Source organism: Microtus pennsylvanicus, chromosome 2 (assembly GCF_037038515.1).
Source record: "Microtus pennsylvanicus isolate mMicPen1 chromosome 2, mMicPen1.hap1, whole genome shotgun sequence".
In the NCBI taxonomy this organism is placed as follows: domain Eukaryota; kingdom Metazoa; phylum Chordata; class Mammalia; order Rodentia; family Cricetidae; genus Microtus; species Microtus pennsylvanicus.
Window position 1 is genome coordinate 78,878,609 of NC_134580.1, and position 26,499 is coordinate 78,905,107.

At 40.5% G+C, this 26,499-nt stretch overlaps 1 protein-coding gene across 1 annotated transcript in view; it reads right to left on the reverse strand.

The window, feature by feature from the left end:
* Window positions 1-300: 300 nt before the first annotated feature.
* Window positions 301-26,499, reverse strand: part of Trim44 (tripartite motif containing 44) — a 101,921-nt gene continuing 75,722 nt past the window's right edge. Inside the window, exon 5 of the mRNA XM_075961536.1 lies at window positions 301-4,765. Coding sequence (XP_075817651.1) covers window positions 4,738-4,765 — 28 coding nt within the window. The 3' untranslated portion in view covers window positions 301-4,737. The remainder of the gene's footprint in view (window positions 4,766-26,499) is intronic.

The following is a 26,499-nucleotide window of genomic DNA, read 5'->3' on the forward strand; positions in this document are numbered from 1 at the left end:
AATTTTGATCTTACTTCTAGTTAATCAAAGTTGTAAAGTTGTAAGTGGTGTTTGAAAAGATCACAGGAGTAAATACCTTATAATCTATCCACATATCTAATTTAATCTAATCTAGGTACTGTTATAAATAATAAAATGCTCTGCCACCTTCCAGAAGTCTCCTAAGGAAGGCACTTTAGGAAGTCAGGAGTAAATTAGGTCCCCAAATCTAATAACACAAACACCATAGCTAAGCATGCATATCGTCATGAATATTTACACCTAGCAGGGGCCTTTGTGCACCACTCTGAGAGACAAATGGTATTTCCAGTAATAGTTTATTGATTTCCAAATGCACAGGGGCGCCAAGTCCGAACATCCTGGGATAGCAGTAAATCTCTCTTACAAAATAATTTACAGTATGAAAATGATATACTGAAACATTAACTCAGATATGTAATTCCCTTGAAAGATTGAGTGTTCCCTTGTTTAGTGTACAGGGAGGAAGGGGAAGATGACTAAGGAGGGAATGTGACTGTACACGAAAACAGGCAGAAGACAATGGATTCGTTGGTTCTACCCACTCACGCATTGTGGCCTGTCACTGTAAGAAGACTGGTCAGGTTTAACTTCCACAAAGTATAAATCACTGGTCCCCTCAAAGTCACATCAAGTCCAGTATGGACTCTGGCTGCTTCTCTGCACCTTCAAATGTCTTCATTTATTTTCACTTTCTTGTTCTGCCCAAGTTCTGGTATTTCTGATGAGTTCTCAGCCTCACATGGTAATGTGAGACCAAGTGATCCAAATGATCTGTTTTCTTGGCAAACACACAGTTCCTATGGCTCTTGGAATTCCATAGGGTGAAGGCTTCAGAAACACTGCTAAGTGAAGGCAGTGTCAGTAAGATCTGCAATCCCCCTTGTAGGCCTGTTCCCTTAGAGTAGGGCTGCACTTGATTTATAATGGGATTTCTGTCTTTAAAAACACAAACAAAAAAATCTAGATGACAGCACACAGTAAACATGCAACCAATTATTTCCTGAAAAGCATGTACTGAACAGCTATTACACAAGAGTATTGTATCAGGAACAGCAGGACATTTTCTCTGTGGGGAGATAGGACTTCCTAGACCTCAGACTACTACAAGGTTATAAATTGTACAGCTGTACACTCAGGCCCAAATGAAGTGACCAAAATGATCCAAGTCACCAAAATGACAGGGCATCTAAATTTTACATGTTATTAGACATGGTGGAAGGGGGCTGGGGTGCAATTTCCTTCCTGGCTGTCACCTTGGATCTGTTTTAAAAGTTGACACCTACCACTAGGGGCTCTTCTGGAAAGCCAGCACTCACTCCAATGATCTGGTATGGAGCTACAAGAAATCTTTGTGGTGGTATATAAGATCACCAGGGGCAGTTGTGAGTATCACTTAACTATTAAATAATAGTATGTGCATGTGTGTATAAATCTCTCTCTCATTTACACCCCCCCTCCACACACACACCAGGTAGGGAGTCCAAAGTCAGTGATTTGAATTGGCACCTTCTCACAGAGTACAGAATATGGTAGCTAAGTTTACTAAAATATGAGGATTTGCTTTTCTACAGCAATGAAGCAGGAGATATTGAAGACTATTGTCACCTTCACTATGTCTGAAAACTTTACCCTCTTGAAGGCCAAATCCCCTTTTGTTTCTTTTGTGGGGATGACACTGAAAGAAAATACTACCCAGCTTCTAGAAGGAAGCTCAAGTTAATAATGAGTACTTACAATGTCTACTAACAAAGAGGAGTAAGGTTATCTTGATGTCTTTGAAAAATGGTTTATAATGTGAACGGGCATAACTGCACTGGGGAACTGAAATCTTTTCCTCTCTCTGGATTTGTAGGTGAGACATGGAATGGGGCAGAGAGCTGACTGCAGAGAAGGGAGAGAATCCTGTTCAGAATGGTCCCAGCATTTCCTAGCAACTACAGACAAGAGACGTGTCCTCAGCACATTTACAGAGAGCCTGCCTCATAGCCTGTCCTCAGGTTACTTCCTTTTCCTGGCTGTCAGAGCTGAGAAGTCAAACATTTCTTGGAACTGTTCTCAAAAACTCAACATTCAGAAGGTTGCCAGGACTTGCTGTGGGTACCCAATTCATTTTTGGAGACATCCTTTACCTGAATCACTTGATGATTTCTCCTAGGGATCCAGGTCAACTCTGCTTTCCACAGGCAACCAGGACACACACAAATCTAACTCACACTGACCTGGAAGGCAAGAAGCTTCCTCATGAGGGGCACAAGGCCAAGCAGCAGGTCCTAGCTCTGAGGATGAAGCTGGCACCACTGCAGAAAGTATCCTAGTTCTTACACTGATAAATGCTGCCACGGAAACTTAGGGATCTGGGCAGGCAGAAGCTGCTGTGCTGTGTTTAATTTCCTGGTTAAAATCTTACCAGATGCTGGAGACTGCAGGAGCCCATAAGCAAATCTGAAACCCTTTCTAAAGAAACGGGAAAGCTTTCCTTGAGGATTCCAGACAGATGATAATTCATAGAAGAGGTTGGCAAATATTTTTATAGTTCTGCTTATAACCACTACATAAATGCTTGGATTTCCCAAATACTGATATAATAATAGCATGATTAGGTGTGAAAAGCCAATGAATGATCTGTCCATTGGTAATACAAGGTCAACATGTAAAGATCAAACAATGATTACTGGGGAAAGACAACACAAGCTTCCAAAATCTGAAGTATTTTCAATCTTATGATTTTCTACATTTTTTTCTAGAGTAGTTTTGGTCCTTTGTAAAGAATTTTTAAAACAGGATATCAATGGAGGTTGTTAACTCAGGGTGTATTAAATTCTCCAGTCTTTGCAGACAGATGGTAAAGGATCAAAATTGTCTAAGTTATCTACTAGCCACCAGTTTGTGAATGAATATATATACTAATTTTAAACTCCTCCCTCCCGACACCCTTATATGTGTAGTAAGCTAGGGTAATCCTAACCTAGAGCATACAGGCTTAGCAGTTTCCTGGCCTCAAAGGAATAAATCATTTTATAGCATGCACAGGATTGAACAATGATATAAATAGGACCCTACAGTAAGCATGTGCTGATTCTGCCTCAGAACTATCCTGTACACACATTAGCTGCCCCTTAAGCTTTGTGATAAGTATACAGGTTATAGGCAGGCAAGCAGGCAGTCAAGAAAAGGGGGATTTCCCCCAAGGCAGACTCCTTGGATCTACCTCAGAGACACTGAAAGTCTAGAGCTTGATCAACAGCAACCACAAGGTTGCTTGAATACAATTCAAACAGAATCTCAGTGTTAACATGGAAATACCACACAAGCAGAGGGAGGGAACACACTGCCCACCTGTAAACGAGCGTTACCTTCCAAGTCTCCTACCTTGTATCTCTACAGTGTAAGTGTATGAACAGTCTCTTCTCTAACAACTGTTTGTTCTATCACAACACAGTGTCATCCCCTGGCTTTAAATCATTTGGTAAGAAAAACTCATGTCTCGAGAAGATGTGTGTGTGTGTGTGTGTGTGTGTGTGTGTGTGTGTGTGTGTGAGCTTGCAGCTGGGTATCTCCCAATACACCACTGCTTCCTTGACCCTGAAAAGTGTGGTTGTAAGAACTGTGACCTGGAAATTGGAGAAGGCCAAGAAATGCAGCTCTGGGGCATGCCTGCTCATGCTACATGGGAGGGGAGAGCTGGGGTGCGGGAGGTGAACGGAAGGCCTGCTGCAGGGAGAAGGAGGGTTCCAATTGTAGGAAAGAGAGGGAATGTTTGCTGGCAGATGGATCTGAATCCAGCCAGCCAGCAAGTGGCATGGATTCTCATCACAGTGCACTGAAGCCACCTTAGGCTAACCTGGGGGTGGAACTGGTAAATTTTACAGTGACAATTCCCACCTGGCGATATACATGCTAGTCTTCTATGTTGTGACAGACATAGTAGTCCATACAGCTAGCCCAAGAATTCAGGTTCTATCAGACACTTTAGTGACAATTTGGAAAATTTGGGCAATCTGAATTCTGAAACACTGATTTCAACTTTTAATCAGATTTCTTTGTTCTTTTCCCATCACACTCCTTAAAGTCATTTTCTTTCTACCTCTTCAATCACTTTCCCCATTTCCTCAGCACTGAATTATGAATCTGAAGTCCTAGATAATACCATATACTAAAAATATCTTCTTTCTAGCTCAGGACTCTTTTTTCAACCCCATGTTCCACCCAGTTGCTCTAATGCCTTTCACAAAGGCAGGACTGCGCTATGAGAGACTGTCTAAGGAGCCAGTGCGGCCCTGCTTGGCCACATTTGCTGTAAGCTTCAGTACAAACCAAGTGGGTTTTCTGTTTGCAGGTACAGAAAAAACTTATTTCCTTTCAAGATATTCTAGAACCTTCCTTAGAAAGTGATACTGTTGACTTGCACAATATTCCAGGGGCTGGCTTTCCTGAGTAAGTAAGTTCAAAAGCAGCCTTTGGGGAGTTGCCTGAAGAGCCTCCAAGTTGATCAAAGGGGCTCTTCCCATGACCTACCACAAGAGAACAAGAAGCACACAGTCAGTACTCATAAAACTTGTTGTCTCTTGGCGACGTGTGTGCCTGCTGTGGATCTGGGGACATATCCAGTGGAAGAAGTTTGTTGCCAGGCAGCTTTCACAGATATCAGAAGCCATTACATACACGCTGTCACATACACACGGGGAAGGGGTGTTCTCCATGAGGAATGGTTCGTCTTCATGTGTCCTCTTCTTCACTGGCACCACTATGAGAGAAAGGGAGAGGCAGGTGAGTTCAGACATCAACCACAGGAAGGGAGGCAAGACAATATACAGGCTGATGGTCTCGTGCTACTGGTCAGTAGAGCAATAGGAAGTGCCTTAGTTTTTTTTATTTCTGATTTCTAAATTTAACTATAGTGATCATGAAAATTAAAAACTTACTATCTTAGGTTGTGAAAGGATCAAATTAGAACATGTGTAAAATATACAGTACCCAGTATACTGTGATTAAGTAAAGAAGAGGCATCACGAGACTTAGAATTTTAATGAGCAAAATAAACTGCTGGTAGAAATCAGGAGTTTGATTTCCTTTAGGTGTTAGGCCACCTATTATTAGGTCAGAAAAATAAGAAGCAGCAATTAATGGCATTCTGCCCTGGTGGAGCCAATGTCTTGCCCATGCCGCAAAGTTAAGTCTCCAGAAAGTACTCTACCTCATCAGGACACCGGATCATTCTCTGTGTACCCTCTCTCCTTCCCTCCTATCACATTCTATAGTTTGGTATTTATTCTCATCCCCCTTCTACTTAAGTAAATAAGGGTAGCATTAATACTATTTTACCAATGACTACACATCTAGAAGTTGTACAATGAACACAAAAAAGAGCTCAATAAAATGACTTCCAAAAACAACAGAACGGGTGGGAGGAACTGATGCAACCAGAAGATTCCAGGGTCAGTGTTTCAGTGCCAAAACCAAGTGCACAGTTCCAAACGTACAGCTACTACTTCAGTTGCTCGGAAGTAAGCACCACTGGTTCTGGGAAAAGGCAGCAGGGGTGAGCACCCTTACAGAAAGGCAAAAGCAGCAGACCTGCCTTGGTACTCTTCATTCACTTCTAGAGGTCACCGATTCAAACACAGACAAGAGACAACTTGATCTTCTGCTACTGAACCTGAACACAGAAATATCATGACCCGGAACTTGGCTGTTCACCCAGTCTTTCTATTACTCCTCACTACAATCCCAGGATATTGGAATTATTATTTTCTATATTGCTCAGAAAGTGAAGCTTGGTGAGATTAAGAACCTAGAGTTCTTTGAGATCAAGGTTTAATTTTGGCTGGAAGTCCAAGGTTTCAAGCTGGTAGAGACAGAAATGGTTTATAATGTATTAGCTTCCAGCTATGACCTAGAAAGTTCTCAGAAAGGATTACCTTTGTCTACATAAATCTGTGCTCTTTGTTTCCATCTGGAGAAAGAGTTGAGAGAAAATATTCTAGCAGTGGGGTTCTAGTACTTCCAAGGTACAAACATTTAAGACATGGGCCTACATATTAAGGGGAGTCTGCTCTAGAAGCCGGAAGAGTCAAGGCAGTAACACGCCACATCAGAATTCTGCCCTACTTGTTTCCTACTGGCTGTCCAGTCATGAGATAAAGGGTGCGTGTAGGCAGGGCTGACCAGAGGACTGCCATTAGAGCAGTATTTGGTGGCATCTGTCCCAAAGGGAACAAAGGGTCTTTTATGAAAAGACTGTAGCCAGAATCAAAGCACAGATAAAACTGGCCCCATATTTTCCCCCTTGTATTGAGAGCAAGCTCTTTTTGTTTCTCTGCCAGCCTTCCTTCTAATATGAGAGGACTGATGGTGACTGTGCCCTTTCCTTAAGCTGCAGTTCACTTTCCAGCGTTCTTGAGATAAAGCACTCATGAACCTACTGAAATTCATTCAGAGTTTTGTCTATGTGTCCCTTTGTCTGAGAAAGGCCATAATTTTCATCATAGCTTCAAAGACGTCAACAACCCCAACCTCAAACTGAGAATATCAAATCATACGCAATTTCTTTTCAGTTTGATACAGGGTTTCTCTGTGTAGCCCTGGCTATCCTGAAACATCTAGACCAGGCTGGCCTTGAACTCCGAGATCCACCTGCCTCTGCCTCTCAAGTGCCGGGATTAAAGGTGTGCACCACCGCCTGGATCAGTGTTCAGGTTTTTACTATAAAACTGTATAAAACTTGGAGTAGTTCAGGGAAAAGGTTTTTATTGACAAAATCTATTCTCATTACCCCAAGAGAGATCTGTTCCTGGGCCTGAAAGATAAGATTCTCTCACTGTTTAGAGCAGGAGACTCTGTGATTCTGATAGACCATTTATTGATTTCTTCAACTGCTAAATATTTACTGATTGTCTTCTGTGTGTTAGGCTGGATGTCAGAAGGACACAGTAGTTACCCACACAGATGCCACAGCTCTGGTGTGATGGGGGCTCAGGAGATATTTTGTTTGTTTTTAAAGAAAAAAAAGCATATTTTCATAAAACAACCTGTTTCTCATGATAATAATAAAAAGAAATGTGTAGCACAGGTACCCAGTTGGTATATGAGGTCTCTTCTGGTGGGTTACTCATCGTGAGAGGCATCTCCTTTCTTTTCCATTCTGCTTTCACTTATTACATGAGCATTTGGTTCAAACGACCTTATCTGAAATGCCTTAAAATCTCCGTGGTTCCTCTCCAGGTACCCATCTGCTTCCACAGAAACACCTACTTGTCATACAGAGATCTACAACTGGACTGGGGATTGCAGGTTACAGAGATCTTTTAAGGTGTCTGTTTAATGTATCAATTTCTAATGAATGAGGGGCATCAGGCAGACAGCCATTCTCTTCATTCTACTGAGGTCTTTAAGAAGTGGGTACCATTAAACAATGACCCAAGGTCATGGAACTGTTGAGGGTTAAATTCTTAGTGAATCTCACTTTCGCAGGCTAGTGCTACATATCTTGCAGTGTTACAGACATACTTTTTATATATACATGATTAAAGGAGTTGTACCCTTCTTTTAAAAATGAAAATTCAAAATTTGTCTTCTTCTAACGTTCCCTCAATACCTTTGTTTTGGCACCTGAAACAATTATATTTTAGATTAAACATGTTATTTCTAAATTTCCTTCAGATAGTTGAGATGAAAACAGTTTTTAAAAATGTGTATGTGGGGTGTGTGTATGCCTCTGTGTGTGTTTCTGTGTAATCATGGAGGCCAGAGGTTGATGTCGGGTGTCTACCTCTATAAATCTCCACTTTATTTTTGAGACAGTCTTACACGGAACCCAAAGCTTACCATTTCAACTAGAATAAATGTCAGCAAGCCTATGACATCTGCCTGTCACCACTCATCCCCCAATACTTGGGCGATAGACATGAAATATCAACACAGTTTTTATGTGAGCTCTGAGTGTTCGAATTTAGGTCCCCCTGCATTTGCTGGTCCTCATGCATTGAACCATCTTCCTGGATAGGTTTACATATCTTTTTACTGAATGACAACTTCAAAGCGAAGGAAATACAGGGATTGAACATAAAGTTTCATGGCTCTGACCATTCTAAGCAGGTTTCTAGAAAAATTGTTCCTTGTCAATGCTGGTAATAGTAGGGCACTGAGTACCGTGGATTAGTTAGGAGGCTTCTGCTCATTGACTGGTCTGGATTGAAGGTAGCTGATTTAGAAATAGTAGTCTTAAAGCTGTAGTGAACATTCCCTGGTGTATATAACGACTTTGCAGGGATGACTTGCGTAGGGATAAGCATTAGAACAATTTGCAAGTCTTTAATTTCTATGTATCTTCTTTCCTAAAAGTGATAATCTCAAGAACATGGGGTACAGGTTTTCTTTGTAGCCAGGTCCATTTTCAAAATCTTCTCACTCCCACTTGAGGAAAGATATACACACCTATCTACACACTGCATTGCAGAGGTTTTAAAGAGATCCCATGAAAGCAGGGTAAGAAATAGTAAGACATTATTCTCTATTACATCTATAAAAGGCAATAGCTTATCTCTATGTTTCACTAAGATTTAAACTCAGAAGACCGCTGTCACAAAGTACTAGTATGTTTATTTGAATTGGATATAAATGAAATCAAATCTAACAGAAAGTGAGTGTGATTTGGCTGGCTAATTTGGGTGTAAGAAATGGATCTGTCAATTAGATTATATAGTGAATATTGTCTGTAAATTTAATAAGTTTGTGATGCCAGTTTTGGCAAAAGCATACATAAAATGAGATGGACACTACATGATAACGAGCAGTCACATCCTTTCTAATTAGCTATACTTGACCCAAAACTTAAGGAATTAACTTAAAGGAGGGGAAGGAGGCACACATTTTTTCCTATATTTAAGGGATGCAAGACCAGAACATTTAACTAAAGGAACTAGGAGCACCTAAATTCCAAATGGGATGGTGGTGTGAGATTTAGCAGCTTCTGTCTAGGGTCAGGGTCTGTGGGAACAGAATGGGGCCAAGGAGTCCCAGGTAGTATAATGAATGCTGTGTCCTCTTCTAAGACTTGGGCATACTGAGATAGCCCTGCTATTTGCTGTGGCACCTATAAATGTAAGCTGGGAGAAGATACAAGGCCCAGTCACACTCAACCCCAACCACCTACTGAAAGAAGATTGCCATGCAGGAGATAATCCTGACAAATCCATACAGACAGGTGGCTCAGCTTTGCAGCTTGTCCTCAGAGTTGAAGGGGTTTGAGAGGAAGTTAGTATGTGTATGGTAGGCACTCTGAGATCACAAACGTCATAGTTTCTGTCCCTATGCAGATAATGCATTGTGATTGGTACTGCTTGTTCATCACCACTGAGTTCACGGCCAATTACTAATTAACCATTGCTCTAAAAGAATTATTCAACTCAAGAGAATAGAGAAATTAAGAGATATTAACACTGAGGAGGGAAAAGGAAGGAAGAAGGCTAGATTTAGTATTTTTTAAAATTAGACCACATAGGCACTGCACAAAAATCTAACTGGGAAGCCCTGAGCTTTCAGTACTTCAGTAGTTCTAGTAAGTATGTCAGCTGTGTGTGGGGGCAGGAGTGGGGCGGGATGGACCACACACTCTGATCCAGGAGCTTTCCTCCATGCCTCACTTGCCCCTACAGCCTGGGCAGAAAGGAACTGGAGCTGTTGTGCTGTTAAGTATGGGAACTTACTAGTCTTAACCTGGGGAGCAGGTTAGGTATAAATATAAAAGAAAGCAAAATGTTCTTAAATGTCATGGGTCTAAAAAGTGTACGAGAAGACTGGCATTCAAGTTCAGGTTCTGCTATGTGATTCTGGAACATTTTCTCATTTGAGAAAGTGGAATAGCCTGAGTGATAAATATAATTTAGGAAAACTCCAAAACAGATAAAGCTAAGCTCCTCTCCAAATTAAGCCCTTTTGAGTTAATTAACTGGCTCTTATTTGTAGGGCTTTTCTACTCTCATGCCCCTCCCCTTTCCACCTTTTCTATCCATCCTGAAGGCTGGTCAAGTTCTACCATCTGTTTTCCTAGCTGGGCCCAAACACTGGGTTGATCAGTACCTAGAACAGCCTGAAGAATAAGCTCTGATCTCAGCAAAAGCTTCATGATTTCTACTTCTCTGATGGTTCTTTAGAAAGTAAGGCTTTCGACTGCCAACATCAAACTAAATGGAGAGAAACTGACAGTGATCCCACTGAAATCAGGAACAAGACAAGGTTGTCCACTCTCTCCATATCTATTCAATATAGTTCTTGTGGGCCTAGCTAGAGCTATAAGACAACAAAAAGATATCAAAGGGATACAAATCGGAAAAGTAATCAAACTCTCCCTATTTGCTGATACGATAGTTTATATAAGCAACCCAAAAAATTCTACCAAGGAACTTCTAACTCATAAATACTTTCAGTAATGTATCAGGATACAAGATTAACTAAAAAAAAAAAAAAATCAGTAGCCCTCCTGTACACAGATGATAAATGGGCTGAGAAAGAAATCAGAGAAACATCACCCTTCACCATAGCCACAAATAACATAAAATATCTTGGAGTAACTCTAACCAAACAAGTGGAAGACTTGTATGACAAGAACTTTAAATCTTTGAAGAAAGAAACTAAAGAAGACACCAGAAAGTGGAAAGATGTCCCATGCTCATGGGTAGGTAGAATTAACATAGTAAAAATGGCAATCTTACCAAAAGCAATCTACATATTCTATACAATGTCTATCAAAATCCCAGCAAAATTCTTCACAGACCTCAAAAGAATAGCACTCAAGTTCATATGGAAAAGCAAAAATTCCAGGATACCCAAAACAATCCTGTCCAATAAAGGAACTTCTGGAAGCATCACAATCCCTGACTTCAAACTCTACTACAGAGCTACTGTACTGAAAACAGCCTGGTATTGGCATAAAAACAGATAGGAGGACCAATGGAACCAAATAGAAGACCCAGATATTAATCCATACACTTTCAAACACCTGATTTTTGACAAGCGAAAAATATCAAATGGAAAAAAGAAAGCATATTTAACAAATGGTGCTGGCATAACTGGATGTCAACATGAAGAATGAAAATAGACCCATAACTATCACCATGCACAAAACTCAAGTCCAAATGGATCAAAGACCTCAACATAAAGCCAGCCACACTGAACCTCATAGAAGAGAAAGTAGGAAATACACTTGAACACATTGGCACTAAAGACCACTTCCTAAATATAACCCCAGTAGCACAGACACTGAGAGAAACAATTAATAAATGGGGCCTCCTGAAACTGAAAAGCTTCTGTAAAACCAAGGACACAGCCAACAAGACAAAAAGACAGCCTACAGAATGGGAAAAGATCTTCACCAACCCCACCTCAGACAGAGGTCTGATCTCCAAAATATACAAAGAACTCAAGAAACCGGTCATCAAAAGAACACATAATCCAATAAAAAAAATAGAGTACAGACCTAAACAGAGAACTCTCAACAGAAAATCTAAAATGGCTGAAAGACACTTATGGAAATGTTCAACATCCTTAGTCATCAGAGAAATGCAAATCCAAACAACTCTGAGATTCCATCTTACACCTGTAAGAATGGCCAAGATCAAAAACACTGATGACAACTTATGCTGGAGAGGTTGTGGGGTAAAGGGAACACTCCTGCATCGCTGGTGAGAGTGTGAGCTGGTACGGCCCCTTTGGATATTAGTGTGGTGATTTCTTAGAAAATTAGGAAACAACCTTTCTCAAGACCCAGCAACCACTTTTGAGTATATATCCAAAGGATGCTCAACCGGGTCACAAGGACATGTGCTCAACTATGTTCATAGCAGCATTGTTTGTCATAGCCAGAACCTGGAAACAATCTAAATGCCCCTCAACCAAAAAATGGATAAGGAAAATGTGGTACATTTACACAAGGGAGTACTACTCAGCAGAAAAAATAATGGCATTTTGAAATTTGCAAGCAAATGAATGGAGCCAGAAAACATCATTTTGAGTGAGGTAACCCAGAAAGACAGGTATGTACTCACTCATAAGTGGTTTTTAAACATAAAGCAAAGAAAACCAGCCCACAAATCACAATCCCAGAGAACCAAATAACAATGAGGACCCTAAGAGAGATATATATATGGATGTAATCTACATGGGAAATAGAAAAAGACAAGATCTCCTGAGTAAATTGGGAACATGGGGGCCTTGGGAGAGCGTTGAAGGGGAGGGGAAAGGCAGGGAGGGGAGCAGAGAAAAATGTAGAACTCAATAAAAAAAATCAATAAAAAAATACATGTATATACACACACACACATATATATACACATATATATTAAAAAAGAAAGTAAGGCTTTGCTTCAGCCTCACTCATCTTCTTTTGCAAGTCATGGTAAAGACAAGGAAAAGGGCTCTTCCTTCTCTAGACTACATCATGATTTATATTTTAAGTCTTCTCTCCTTTGATAACTACCATGATTTACAAAAGCCTGACTTAATGGCCCATAAGCAATTTATATTCATAGCATTTATAACAGTAACTTCTAGCACTGGATCTCCATTCTGCAGGTAAGAATTGATGTGCTGTGGCTGGAGAGATGGCTCAGTAGTTAAGAGCATTGGCTGCTCCTCCAGGACTCAATAATCCACATGGTGGCTCATAACAATTTATAATTTCAGTTCCAAAGGGTCCAATACCCTTTCCTGGCCTCTGAAACTACCAGGCAGTACACAGAAAAACATGCAGGCAAAACATGCACACAAAGAAAATAAAAGGCAATAAATCTTTTTTTGTTTTTTTTTTTTTTTTCGAGACAGGGTTTCTCTGTGGTTTTGGAGCCTGTCCTGGAACTAGCTCTTGTAGACCAGGCTGGCCTCGAACTCACAGAGATCCGCCTGCCTCTGCCTCCCAAGTGCTGGGATTAAAGGCATGTGCCACCACCGCCCGGCAAGGCAATAAATCTTTAAAAAAAAGAATTGGTGCCAGGCGGTAGTAGTACAAGCTTTTAACCTTAGCACTCAGGAGGCAGAGACAGGTGGATCTCTTAAAAGTTTGAGGCCAGCTTTGTCTACGGAGCAAGTTCCAGGACCGGCTCCAAAAAGCTACAGAGAAACCCTGTCTCGAAAAACAAACCAAGCCAACCAACCAACCAACCAACCAACCAACCAACCAACCAACCAACCAAAAGAATTGATATTCTATTATAGATTCTGGTAGGTATCGTCTCTATTTTACAGAAGAGAAAACTGAGGTTCAAGGATGTTACATAATTTATTTGTACAAGGTTCACAGCTTGTAAATGACAGATCTAGGTGAAATAATCAACTTCAGGAATCACATCAAACTCAGGAAAGAGGCGAGTTTAACTTCTTGTTTCCCAGCCTTATAATAAGTAGTGGTGATTTATGATTTTTGAGATATTTTTAACATTTAAAAAATGGGACAATAATGCCCACCATCAAGTTTTGTGATGGAATAAAAGTGTGCATTGCTTTTCTAATATATAAAAGAAAAGCCAGGTAAGGAGGCCTATAGAAATATAGACGCCCCCCCCCAAAAAAAGAAAAAAAAGAAATATAGACCCAGTTTGTCTCGCAGTCCCACAGCTGCCATTTGGTCTCAGATCTATTTAGAGCCCGAGTGTAGCTTCTGAGCAAGTGTCAGGTTTGATCACTATGAACATAGAAGGTGATGTTCCTCACACTTACAAGTGTGCACAAAGTCCTGCTTCTCTGGAAGATTACAAGCTTTTCAGCCAGTGTCCTGCTACAGGGAGGTAAATGAATGGAAGTAACAGACAGGCTCCTTAGCCCGCCAATACCACATCTACTTTAAAACTCCCTTCTTAAGAACTGAATCCTTGGGGGGGCTGGAGAGATGGTTCAGTGGTTAAGAGCACTGCCTGCTCTTCCAAAGAGTCACTGTCTCGGGCTGGAGAGCTGGCTGAGAGGTTAAGAGCACTGACTGTTCTTCCAGAGGTCCTGAGTTCAATTCCCAGCAACCACATGGTGGCTCACAACCATCTGTAATGAGTTCTGGTGCCCTCTTCTGGTCTGCAGACATACACACAGACAGAATAATATATACATAATAAATAAATAAATATTAAAAAAAAAAGAACCGAATCCTTTGTTGTTGCCAGATTAAGAACTGGTTACTTCTAGCCGCCCCCCCCCCCAAGAAAAGAAAAGGAAAAAAAAAAAGGAAAAAAGTAATAAGAAATAAAAATCAAAATATAATTTTTGAATATCTTTTACTTTCTATACTAAATGGGTACTACTTCTATGAAAAAGAAAACTTTCTATAGAACCATACACCAGGGATAATCCCCACGAACGCACTGAAATGTATTTGCACCTATCTTTTCTATGCATGTACAAAATACATACCTAGCTTTCATAAAATTGGCTCATACTTCCTAAGCTCATTTGTAACCTACTTTTTCCATTCAAGTCAGTCATGAACATTTTTCCTCATCAAGAAATGTATTTCTTTAAGATAATGAGTCATGATTGAATCACATATAATTAGAATACCAAATATTGGATACTTGAAGGATTTCTACCTTTTCACTATTTCCCATATTTCTGTGACATACATCAATGCAGATGAATCATCCTTAATAATTTCCAAAGAAAAATGTCAGAAGGGAAACTCCTGGATCAAAAGGTATTATTTGTACTCTTAAAATAATTTTAAATTTTAGAAAACTCTAGATTAACAAAAGAAATTATGCTTGGTTCTCCCTATTGTCAACAAGAAATGATTCTTTACTTGTTGTCATTTACTGTGCTAGGGAACCACATTTAATGGTCTCCATTCCCGGGGGTTCTGGTTATTGCTATAGCTACTCTTGATGATATAGTACTGCTTAGATATTCTGTAAGACATTCTTAAGTTGGGATTTGTTAAATGTCTTGCTCATGGTTACAGGGTTTGGAAGGAAGATTACAGAGCTAAAGTGCAACCATGTGCTATCAAGGGTTTAAGTTCAATATAACGTCACACTGTTAAAACTGATCATGACCCCTCGTGGTCCCGACTTCTTTGCTCATGTTCTCCCTCCTTCTGCTCCTCATTGGGACCTTGGGAGCTCAGTCCAGTGCTCCAGTGTGGGTCTCTGTCTCTATCTCCATCCATCACCAGATGAAGGTTCTATGATGATATGCAAGATATTCGTCAGTATTGCTCTAGGATAGGGTCATTTCAGGTTCCCAATTTTCTCCCCGGCAATTTTGTCTACTTCCCTTAGCCAAGAGGATAACTATATGTTTTTCCTTGGGTTCCCCTTCTTACTTAGCTTCTTTAGATTCACCTATTGTAGACTCCGTGACCCTTATTTATGGCTAGAAACCAACCACTGAGACAGTGGAGCTGATCTATTGGGAGCTCACCAAGGCCAGCTGGACTGTGACTGAAAAAGCATGGGATAAAACTGGACTCTCTGAATATGGCGAACAATGAGGGCTGATGAGACGCAAAGGACAATGGCACGGGGTTTTGATCCTATGTAATGTGCTGGCTCTGTGGGAGCCTAGCCAGTTTGGATGTTCACCTTCCTAGATATGGACGGAGGGGAGAGGACCTAGGACTTACCACAGGGCAGAAAACCCTGACTGCTCTTTGGACTGGAGAGGGAGGGGGAAAGGAGTGGGGGGAGGGGGAGAAGGGTGGGAGGAGGGGGAGAAGGGTGGGAGGAGGGGGAGGGAAATGGGAGGCTGGGAGGAGGTGGAAACTTGTTTTTTTTTCTCCTTTTCTCAATAAAAAAAAAGGAAAAAAAAAGAAAAAAAACTGATCATGATCACCAGCATCATTACAAATTGTCAAATTTTTCAGAGTACTTACTCTTTTCCCATTTCACATAGTGTACTGTTTCGAAGAAAGTTACGATGAATAGCCCAAACTTGCTCCCTTTCTCCTTGAAGAGTATATACATAAATCATCTGAAATATTTTTGAACATAAGATTTGTTTCTTCTTCCTTTACTCACCTATTCAGTCATTTAACCAGTATAGACTCCTGGGCATTAATTTTATACTTGGGGTTATAATCTAAAATTATTCTGCTGTTCAGCTTTGGCCTTTGGAGTACTTTTAGTTAGTTCCCTTGACATTTCTTCACCAATGTGAATTTTTTTGGCTTGCTTTTGAGCTCTTTCTCTCTTTAAGGTATTACAAGGTCCTCCAGGCTTGTCTTATGTTTTCCCCACATCTTAGAATCAGTCATTTCTCCAACAAGACAAGGATATATGTTTCTAAAGGCTCTTGATACCTTATTGTTAAAATGTATGGAAAAAATAGTTGTGTGCTGATTTATAACCATTACTTATACAGAGATGAGATGTCCATTTTCCCTACACCTCTGCCACAAATAGGATGGTTTCAAAGTGTACGCAGGAAACTGAACTAGCGCAGAAATAAGAGTGTCGCCTGTGTGTGCATGTGTCTCTAAGAGGCAAATGCCAGGAGAGCAGTTAGGTTTTCCTTTTTTTCTGCCATTATATTGGCTGTTTGCAACCTTCCTTCCTTCCCAACACTTCCCAATCTCACATCCCTACTGATCTCCTGCAGAGAGAACTGAAAGGAACCTTTCACACCCTCTATTAGGGCCCATGCAACTCTAGGGGGAGGAGAAGGAGAATGAGAAGGAGGAGAAGGAGAAAATAGCCTAAAGGTTTGCCTTCCCTGTTTCCCATACCTTCAGGAAATCACCTGACCTAGTTTCCTCATCTTCTCTTGGTATATGAATAATAGAAACCAAATCACTCAAGCAGTTTCCTTAAAAAAAGAAAAAACATCTTAGACATAAAATTAAATAATATCTGGGGCTTCAAATCTGGTGCCCCAAGCTGCAAGATCTTGCAAGTAACCAAGAGAGAGGGGAAAAGGATCAATAAATAAATGTACTTGACACTAATCTCATCTCTATATGAAAAGGTATGTGTGTGTGTTCACATTATTTCAATAGCTAGAGTCTCATGATGACTGTGGGATAAGGTGTGAAATATGAAGACCATTATAAGTTAGAAGAACTACAACTCTTAAAAAACTAATGCTACTTCTCTTGTGGCTAAGAATTATGAATGCTCACTTAGGAGTTAAACTGAAGAACCATCCTGCCCCCATCTTAAAGCCATCTTATAGTAAAGACAAACCATGCTCATCCCTATTTATGATTAAACGTCTGTTTTTCAAGGATTGGGCTATGTCTTACCTGTAACCTAACTACAAATGGTTCTACACTGCATGCTCATGACAGTCACTGTTTCAAAAAATTGTTTATAACAACCTTGTAAACCTTTATTTCAAAGGATTATATGACCAACCAGTGACTACCTGTTATGCCCACCTTGTAATCATGTCTTTGTTTCAGGAGGTCGTTAGGACCAATTGTTATGCTTATGTACCTGTAACCCTGCCTGTTTTGCCCACCAAATCATCCATTTGGAAACCCCCTATGTCTAAGTCTTGTCTTCCTCACACCCAATGCTGACCTCTTGAACCCTGCCTTAGAAAGAGGCAGCCCATGTACATGAATAAAAACCTTACTATAATTAATTGCTTTCTTTAATTAATTTGGCCATGATGATTTGGGTAAGTGGTCTTTCTCCTTCCATCTTTGTTTGGAATTAACAAAACATCTGGTTTTGAGTCACATTTCTACCATTTAGCACAAAAGGCTTTTGAATTCTGTGCTTTTAATTGAAAAAGGAGAACAAATTAGTAACTAGTTTCTTTAAAGAGTTGCTAAAAGGTGTTATATATGTGTGTGTGTATAGATATATGTATATATCACATTAATATATATATTCTTTCTCTAGAATATATCACTATAGATACAGTACACGCACACACACAAAGAGTATACATTCACTCACATGGTATAATATATGGCACACACGTATTTTGGAGTTACAAATGAATACATAATGATCAAAATGACCCTATAAAGTATGAATGTTCTGAGAAACTCCCTAGCAGACTATGGGTCACTTGTTGGTCCTAGAGACATTGTCTAAGAATCTCACATGTTGTTAATAGTTTGTCACTACAGGTAAACAAAGAGCCCATTTTCTTTTCTAATTGTCACTCGAATAATGAGGTGTATATAACCACTCCAACATCAAATGTGGATCAAAACGCTGTATGATAAACAATGATTGCTTTTATAAAACACAGTTTTGCTGGTAAAGGGCAGGTCTGGACAATGGATTGGTAAAACTCTTATCACTGAGGACTGTCTTAGTTACTTTTCTACTGCTGTGATAAAATAGCATGACCAAGGCAACTTACAGAAGAAAGCATTTAGGGGGCTTACAATTTTGGAGGGTTAAAGTTTATGACCACCATGGTGAGAATCATGGCCAGCAGGCAGACAGGCAAGCATAGTACTGAAGCACTACCTATAAGCAGCAGAACTAAACGGGAATGGCATGAACTTCTGAAACCTACATGCACTGGAACTGTGGTTGTGACTAGTAGTAGAAAAACCACACACTAATCTTCAAGATCCTTATCTCGCACACATTGGTTTAAGAAGACATATAAAAAGCACTCACTATAGGAATGATGTGATTATTTGTTAGATTCTGAAATAATCACTTTGCCAACATTTTGATGTTAGGTTTTCAAAATAACTGTGTAACAGCACTGACAATCTATTTTACAGATGAAGAAAATGAAGAGCAGAGTAAGAAAGTGTCATCCCAAGTCCCAGAGCTAGACAGAGCTGCAACTACAATCAAGGCCTGTCCCTTGTTTTTCACCCTGTGCAGGAAACTCAATGACGGCAAGGCAATCTACTAGGAGGCTTGTGAAGTCAATCTCCCAGCATCTACCCAACTAGTTTGCAGCTAAAGATTTTCCCAGGCTTTGGAAGACTAAAACTCCACTGTGATTACAATTGCTAGAAAAGTTCCTCATGTCATGGAGCATCTCCAATAGCCTTGTCAAAAGCAGGAGGGAGGGCAACGAGATTTTTTTCCCCTTTTAGTTTTTACAACTATGGTTTGTCTCTCAGCTTTCTTGTTATAATCTTGCTGATAGACAGCCTTTCCTGTCAGCTTCCAGCAGTCATGCCAAATCTCCACCACCACCACAACCAAGACAGCTGAGCAGCAGAATCACTCAGGATACTTAGAGCAGAGTCCCTCCAGGTCAATTTCAGTTCTGTCCGGCCAGGTCAGAAGCACCAGGCTTGCTTTTTATTCAGTTCCACAGTAGTACATTAAGGCTTTCAGCTCATTTCTTTTTCTTCCTCTCTGGAAAATGGAATCTAAATTAAGTTCAGACCAGCGTGTGCCCTGGCCTACCTCAAGGAACCAGTGAAGGTAGTCTGGAAAAAGTCCTGCTTTGTCCTTGCAGCCTCTAGGGGGCTTACGGGTTCAACACGTCCTAACCACACTGTAAATGCTTCTCAGAGAATGTCTGCGGTCTCCATTCCCCAGTGTTCACTAGCACGCCTGGCACTTAGGACACATGATCCTTGTAGCACACCTGCATTAGCTGCTGAGGTGAAGGGTGGAGAAGGTGGACCTTCAAGGCAGAAAACTACATCCAATAAAAAGTAAGACTTTCTCCTATTGCTATAAACTATTTATCTTCCCTTAAGGAAGGTAGTACAAGATGCTAACATTACCTGTGTAAGAATATGACCAAGACTCCTGACCAGGATTGTCACCTGAATTGTGTGCCTTTAACAAAGCTATTTAATCTTATTATCCATTGTTTTAGTGATCTGTAGGATAAAGCATCATCAAATAATTCACTCTATTTTTTATTTTTTCAAATCATGCACTCTTTCAGTAAAAATATTTATTGAAAATTTGCAATATATTAAGCCCTTTAATAGGTGCTTGAACAGCATCAAGAAAGACAGACAAGGTTTTGGCTTTCTTGGGTATCATGTCCAATGAGGCGACAATAAGCAAACTAATTAAGCTGACAGAAAGTGCTATGAAGGAAATGAAGCAAGATTATAGGATAAATATGATGGGTGCTGTGTCAGGGCCATTCAGGAAAGTGAAAACATGAGGACACCCCTTAAAACTGAGTATTAAACAAAAAACAGATGAAAATGATTAACATACTTCCTAATTAGTACTCAGCCACAGCCAAATATTTTAAAATCACTACTACATTTGTCTTTTTCATCTTACAGTAGCTGAACCACTACTATGTGCAAATAAATGACCAAGAGAAGGAATATAGTTAAGGACCTCTGTGCAAAAATGTATGTAGTCTGCACACTGAGAGAAAACGAAGAACAAAGTTAGCTGACTCACATATAACAAATAAGAAATGGTTTTATCACTCATCATTGACAGATGGATTAGTATTTCCAGGAAGACAATGGGGTCAGCAGGAAGGCATGCCAGGTGGAGGCAACAGCTTGAATAAACTCTGGAAGATGTGAAGCAGCTTAGCGTGGTCAGAGGTCTGTGAAGAGTCCAGAAAAGCCAGACTAAAGCATGGGAGAGCAGGCTGAAAGTGACTCACTAGCAGCTTCCAGTGCTTCTCTCCATTGGTCATGCCCGAAAAGTCTCCTAAGAAGACCGGGGGAGGGGGTATAGATGGGAAAGAATAGAAGATGAGGGGGTGTCAGAGCTCCATATGGCGTCTACCACACTGCCAGCACTTCAAACTGTGAACAAGAGCAATGTTTAAAATATTCAGGCTGTATTCTGTGCAACATTCCCCCAAGGCAGCACAAACAGCTGTTTTAGGGGAGAAAAACAAACAAACAAACAAACAAACAATGGCAACTCAATATAGTCTGTGTGGAGGAAGTAGGCACGCATCATGCTGCTGAAATACAACTATACAATCAGTACAGGTCTGAGCCTCAGAATGAAAGAAGTGTCAGGAGCTACTGTTGGGGTCTCAAGTAAAGTGCACTGGCTTCTAAGTAGAGCCTGGGGTTCCCTTTTTGCCAATGCCAAACTAACTTGTCTGTTCTAAGGTCCATTCCAGGGGCAACAAGAAAACTCTCTTTATGGGGAAAAGGAGAAACTGTGAAAACAAAAGTGTTTTCTGTCAGTAAGCCAGAGGTCTCTGTGGAATATCTTCCTCAGGATTCTGAGTAGATGTTTTTGTAAGATAAGAGAGGATCTCTATCCTACTGCCTGATCCCTACTTACCTACTTCTTGCATCTTGCATAGGCATGTTTATTATACATTTCCCAGGAAATGGAAAAGATGGTATGAAAGCTCTTCACCTGTATCCTACTCCACTATTCAAGAAGCTGAGGAGACAGACAACAGGCATAAACTCAGTAGGATCTGCCCCTACCAGAAGGCAGTTTCCTAAGAAGGGTTCCTGTAGTCATCTTAAAAGATAAATATAACATTTATTTTCAGTCCATCTTACCAGAGGCCCTTTCCGGATTGTACTTCGGTGTCATCAGATGAGAGATAGCACTAGTCTGGTAATTACTAGAAGACCCTAACCCCATGACAACATCAAACAGGAGAGAGGGAGGAGTGCGTAGAGACAACACATATACACAGGACCTGAACACTGGTGCCGTCCATCTAGGTCATGTCATCTAGGTTAAACTAAACAAAGCCTATTACTCTGAACTCCAATTGTCCTGTATACTGGGGAAGTAACAGATACTAAAACCCTGCCAGATAGAACAATGCAAATACGTTAAAGAACACCAGGACGCCAATGCCCCAGTAAAGGCTAAGCATCCACAAAGATTGCTCAATTGACGGCCATCTGTCAATAACCTGGGTGACAGGCGTCCCTGCTGTCAAAACTTTCTTCTTTTTTTTAGTACATTTTTTTATATTTATTTATTTATTATGTATACAATATTCTGTCTGTATGCCTGAAGGCCGGAAGAGAGCGCCAGACCTCTTTATAGATGGTTGTGAGCCACCATGTGGTTGCCGGGAATTGAACTCAGGACCTTTGGAAGAGCAGGCAATGCTCCCAACCACTGAGCCATCTCTCCAGCCCCCTTTAGTACATTTTTTTTAAATTTATTTATTTATTAAAGATTTCTGTCTCTTCCCCGCCACCATCTCCCATATCCCTCCCCCTCCCCCGATCAACTCCCCCTCTCTCATCAGCCCTGTGGGGAGTCCAAGGACCTCCCACCTCCTTCCAGGTCTAGTAAGGTGAGCATCCAAACAGCCTAGGCTCCCACAAAGCCAGTACGTGCAGTAGGATCAAAACCCAGTGCCATGGTTCTTGACTTCTCAGCAGTCCTCATTGTCCGCTATGTTCAGCGAGTCCAGTTTTATCCCATGCTTTTTCAGACCCAGGCCAGCTGGCCTTGGTGAGTTCCCGAAAGAACATCCCCCATTGTCTCAGTGTGTGGGTGCACCCCTCATGGCCCTGAGTTCCTTGCTCGTGCTCTCTCTCCTTCTACTCCTGATTTGGGCCCTGGGGTTGTAGTCTGGTGCTCCAATGTGGGACTCTGTCTCTGTCTCCTTTCATTGCCTGCTGGAGGTTAATATCCAGGAGGATGCCTATATGTTTTTCTTTGGGTTCACCTTCTAATCCAAAGAGGACCAACAACCATGCCCAAAAGAAACAAAGGTCTAAAGTCAGTCCTCTCACTTAGTAACTCCTTGCAATACTGACTCCCGCTGGCCTCAGTTTTCTTGTAGTTAGTGAGTCCTAGGTTCTTCATGAACCATAGGAAACACTGGTAAACGATCAATGTTTTCATGAAATGTATGAGGAAAACGTCTGCCTACAGTAGACTTCTGCTATATACTGCTTTGTTCCCTTCTTCATTAAAGAGTCTCAAGGTTCTTACATTCTGAGCCCAAATCTGACTTGTTAAATACAGAACAATGCTTTACAGATAGTTCCTATCTACACCAGTATGAGAAGTTAATATAAAGTACATAAATCAATCTGCTTTCCCAACCATTCACTACTTAAATATTCCATGTAATCTTCTCTTAGCCCAGGATAGGCATGGTTAACATGGATGTTAACAGGATGGTTAACAATGTAGGTATTTCATGCATTGCTTCAAAAAGAAGAGAATTCTTCTGTGGATTATTTTTATATTTAAGATAATCTGCTGGGAGACAATGAAGACAGTTCAGATAAATAAATAAATGTAACTAGGAAAAGTGATATCTTTCACATTTAAATAAAGCCAGTGGAAGTAATTTTTTGTTGTTCATTTGGAGAGAGCTATTTTCTCCGCAAATTATTCAGGTATCTCAGCAGAGTCAAAGTCCTGATAGTACTTGGGGGTCTGGTGGCCCTAACCCACTGGCAGTTAGTCACATGCCTCTCTTTGCCCAGTCAAGAAGATGGGCAGACCATGCTCTAAGAGTAAATGTAGTAGTGCAGCAATGGAGGTTGGGAACCACTGGTCTCTGTGAAAAGCAAGATGACGCCCTCCCACCCCCGCCTCAAGCTTATCTCTTAACTGTTTTAATTGGCAAGGATGATTATGCTTTATAGATGTAGAAATTGAGGCTCAGAGAAGTCAGCCACATGGCCATATCTGGAATCCACATTTTGCCAATTAAAAAAACCCATGTTTTTCAGTAAGAAGAAAGTTGAGGCTGACTGTGGATTTTTATCAAGTCTGCACCACTCAGATCTCATTAATTAAGAGAAGGCTAGGCGCTGTGCAATGCATGATAGCTTCCATCCACCTGTCAAGTAGACTATATAATGCAGTCTCTCTTGTGGATCTTTCATTGATCTTTTGGTTATCAATTACCATCTGAAAGAAAAGGGTTGGGAACTGAGATAAATAAACAAAGGGAGGTCATTTTTCTCTCTGAATTCTAGTGTCCCCACCTATAAAGTAGATCATAGATAACCTATGTAATTAAGTATGTTTGAGCCTAAATAGGAAATCCTATTAAAGTTCTAGAACAGGGTAAGGCTTTTTATGAACAGCTACTAATAATAGCTACTGCTTTATTTCAGATTAATAGTTTTAAAAAGCTCAGAAGTTTAGAACAACTTGTCTCATTCAATATAGTTGAAAAAAATAAGATTATGAGTTTCTTTTGTAGCTAAAAACAAGACAAAAGAACTAAAGTGGAAGCACAGAGGATTGGGTTCAAGAAATAGAGTCACATTTTCTGTGGGGCTAGCCCTCTCCCTTATGGTGCAGTCTCTCTAGAGCTGAAGTATAGCTTTGCAGAAACCAGAAAGTGTGCCATATACATAAATGCCCAGGAACACTAAACATTTAGAAGGCCAAGACCTGTAGGATGAATTGATGCAAAAGACTTTGCTCTAGTTTATAGCCCCTGAAAAGTAGATTTGTTAGGAACTCTGTTAACACAGGCAGCTCAACAGAAGCAGGGTTCAGGCTGGTCTTTGGGCTTGCCTAACAGTTTATTTGCGTAAAAAGCAGCGCGATGTCGGAGAATTAGGCTGGTAACAAAGCATCCCTGTTCTTACGCAGAGTAGCTGAGGTCTGGGCCTAGTAGGAGCACACATAAGTTCCCTTTGTTGGAGTTTTAGTCTTCCTGCAATTCTGACACAAGCTTGGTCTGGTGGTAAACTGCCCTTGCCTTCTGTGTTCTGTACACAGAAACCAGAAGCAAGTGCTGCAAAAGGCAGCTTCCCTCTGCACCTTCCTCTCCATGTCCCTTTCACAAAGATTTTGAAGTCTGAAGAAAGACTGACCCTGCCCACGGCAAAAATAAAATGTGCTTCAAATCACTGCCCCAGATGAACGGTGAACAGTGTGGCAGACTGCCCAAACCCACAGGTCTCAAAATGCTCTGCTCTCTTGCTGTTTCCTTCTAAAGATTTAACAGGCAGTATTACTATTTGAACTCACATATGGGCTCAGAGATACAATTTAGTTACTTATTTGCATTTTAAATGCCTTAAAAGTAGGCATTTGATTCTACAAATATAAACTTTTTAACACAGGACAAGTAGTTTTCTAGCATGAAGGGGCAGAGAAGAACTTCTTTAAGGTTACTGGGTTTCATCTAGACGTGTATTTCTGGAAAGACACAGGCAAACTAGTTCTTCCAGTTATTGACAAGAGTCAGGTAATACACTGTGTAAAAATTAAACCTTCAGAGACTCAGAGAAAGCATTCCCCATGCAACAGAAAAGGCGACATCACAAGTTCCATAGTGCATTTTTAAAATAAATTTTCAGCTGTAAAATTCTGGTGAGATTTACTAGCACTTAAAAATACAGATAGCATTTTTACTTTTCCTAAGCCAATTTCTAGGAAAGGTCTTGGCCTTTTTCTTCTCTTCCCCACCTCCTCCCCTTTCTGGGACATGTGCTGTTGAAGGCATAGGAACATTTTCTGAACCCTTAACACATGTCTTTAGTATATACAGATAAACACACACACACACACACACACACACAGGAACACATCCTAAGTTTAGTTTATAATCACTATTCTGGCTTGGATGTACCTCATAAATAGTAAATCAGTGATCTTAGACTAAGTATCCAAGTTTTATTAGGGGGATATTCCTAGATATTTACAAGATTTAGCTGGTCTAATATAAACGTGTACTATTCTTGAGGATACTATTATAGTCTGTGAACTAGCTTTTGCACATTTTTTTCCAGGTATTTCTTAACTCCTAAACCTTAAAAACAGCATATATGATAAACTGATATATATATATATGATATGGGATTAAAAAAACAGTATATGCATATATAAATCTCATGCAATGCCTTCCTATAGACAGGTTGAGTGTCTACAGCATCATGACTGTAGATACACCGTGCAAACAAGGGAGGTCACTGATGACAGAGGACTATATCCCCCCCTCCATAAAGGACCCAGAACTTTATTGTCCATACTCATTCTTGATAATATGCTCCCACTCTTACCAGAAAGATCAAGTCACACAACTACTCCTAATCCCAGCATATTATGCTTCCAAGTGAGTTTCTGTCTCACTTTACACCCTCCAAACTGAAGGTTATATCATCATACGGCTGATCGATAGGAGATGGCAGGTCCTGAACAGCAACCTTTTCTGGCTATGTACATAAGGGGATGACCTTGGAAGACTCCCCTTTCCCTTCCTTACAAAAATCTGAGCACAGTTGTGCCTAGCAAGCAGGCCAAACATGTACTCACAAAGAAAACTGCTTGCATAGGTTTGCCAATATGTACGGCAAATAATCTTCAATGTGCCCTTCTAGGAAAGACCTAGACTCTCATTTCAGGCACACAATTCATTCTGACCAAACCATTCTATCTACTGCATGAATGCAAGAACATATGCACACACACAGGGCGCCTCTCATTTCCTCTGGAGTAATGGGAGCCTGGGCAATACTTTAAGCATTCATTTCCTAACATAAATTAGAATGGAACATCAAAAAACATCAGTGACATCTGCATGGAAACATAATGTAGTCATTAGAGTTGGTGTCATTACAATGAAAGGAAATGTATTCATAATGGTAGAGCATTTAAAATAATGTGTTGTTGGATTCTGTGTTCATAAAAACAATAATGAAGAAACAGGATAGGCCACATAAAT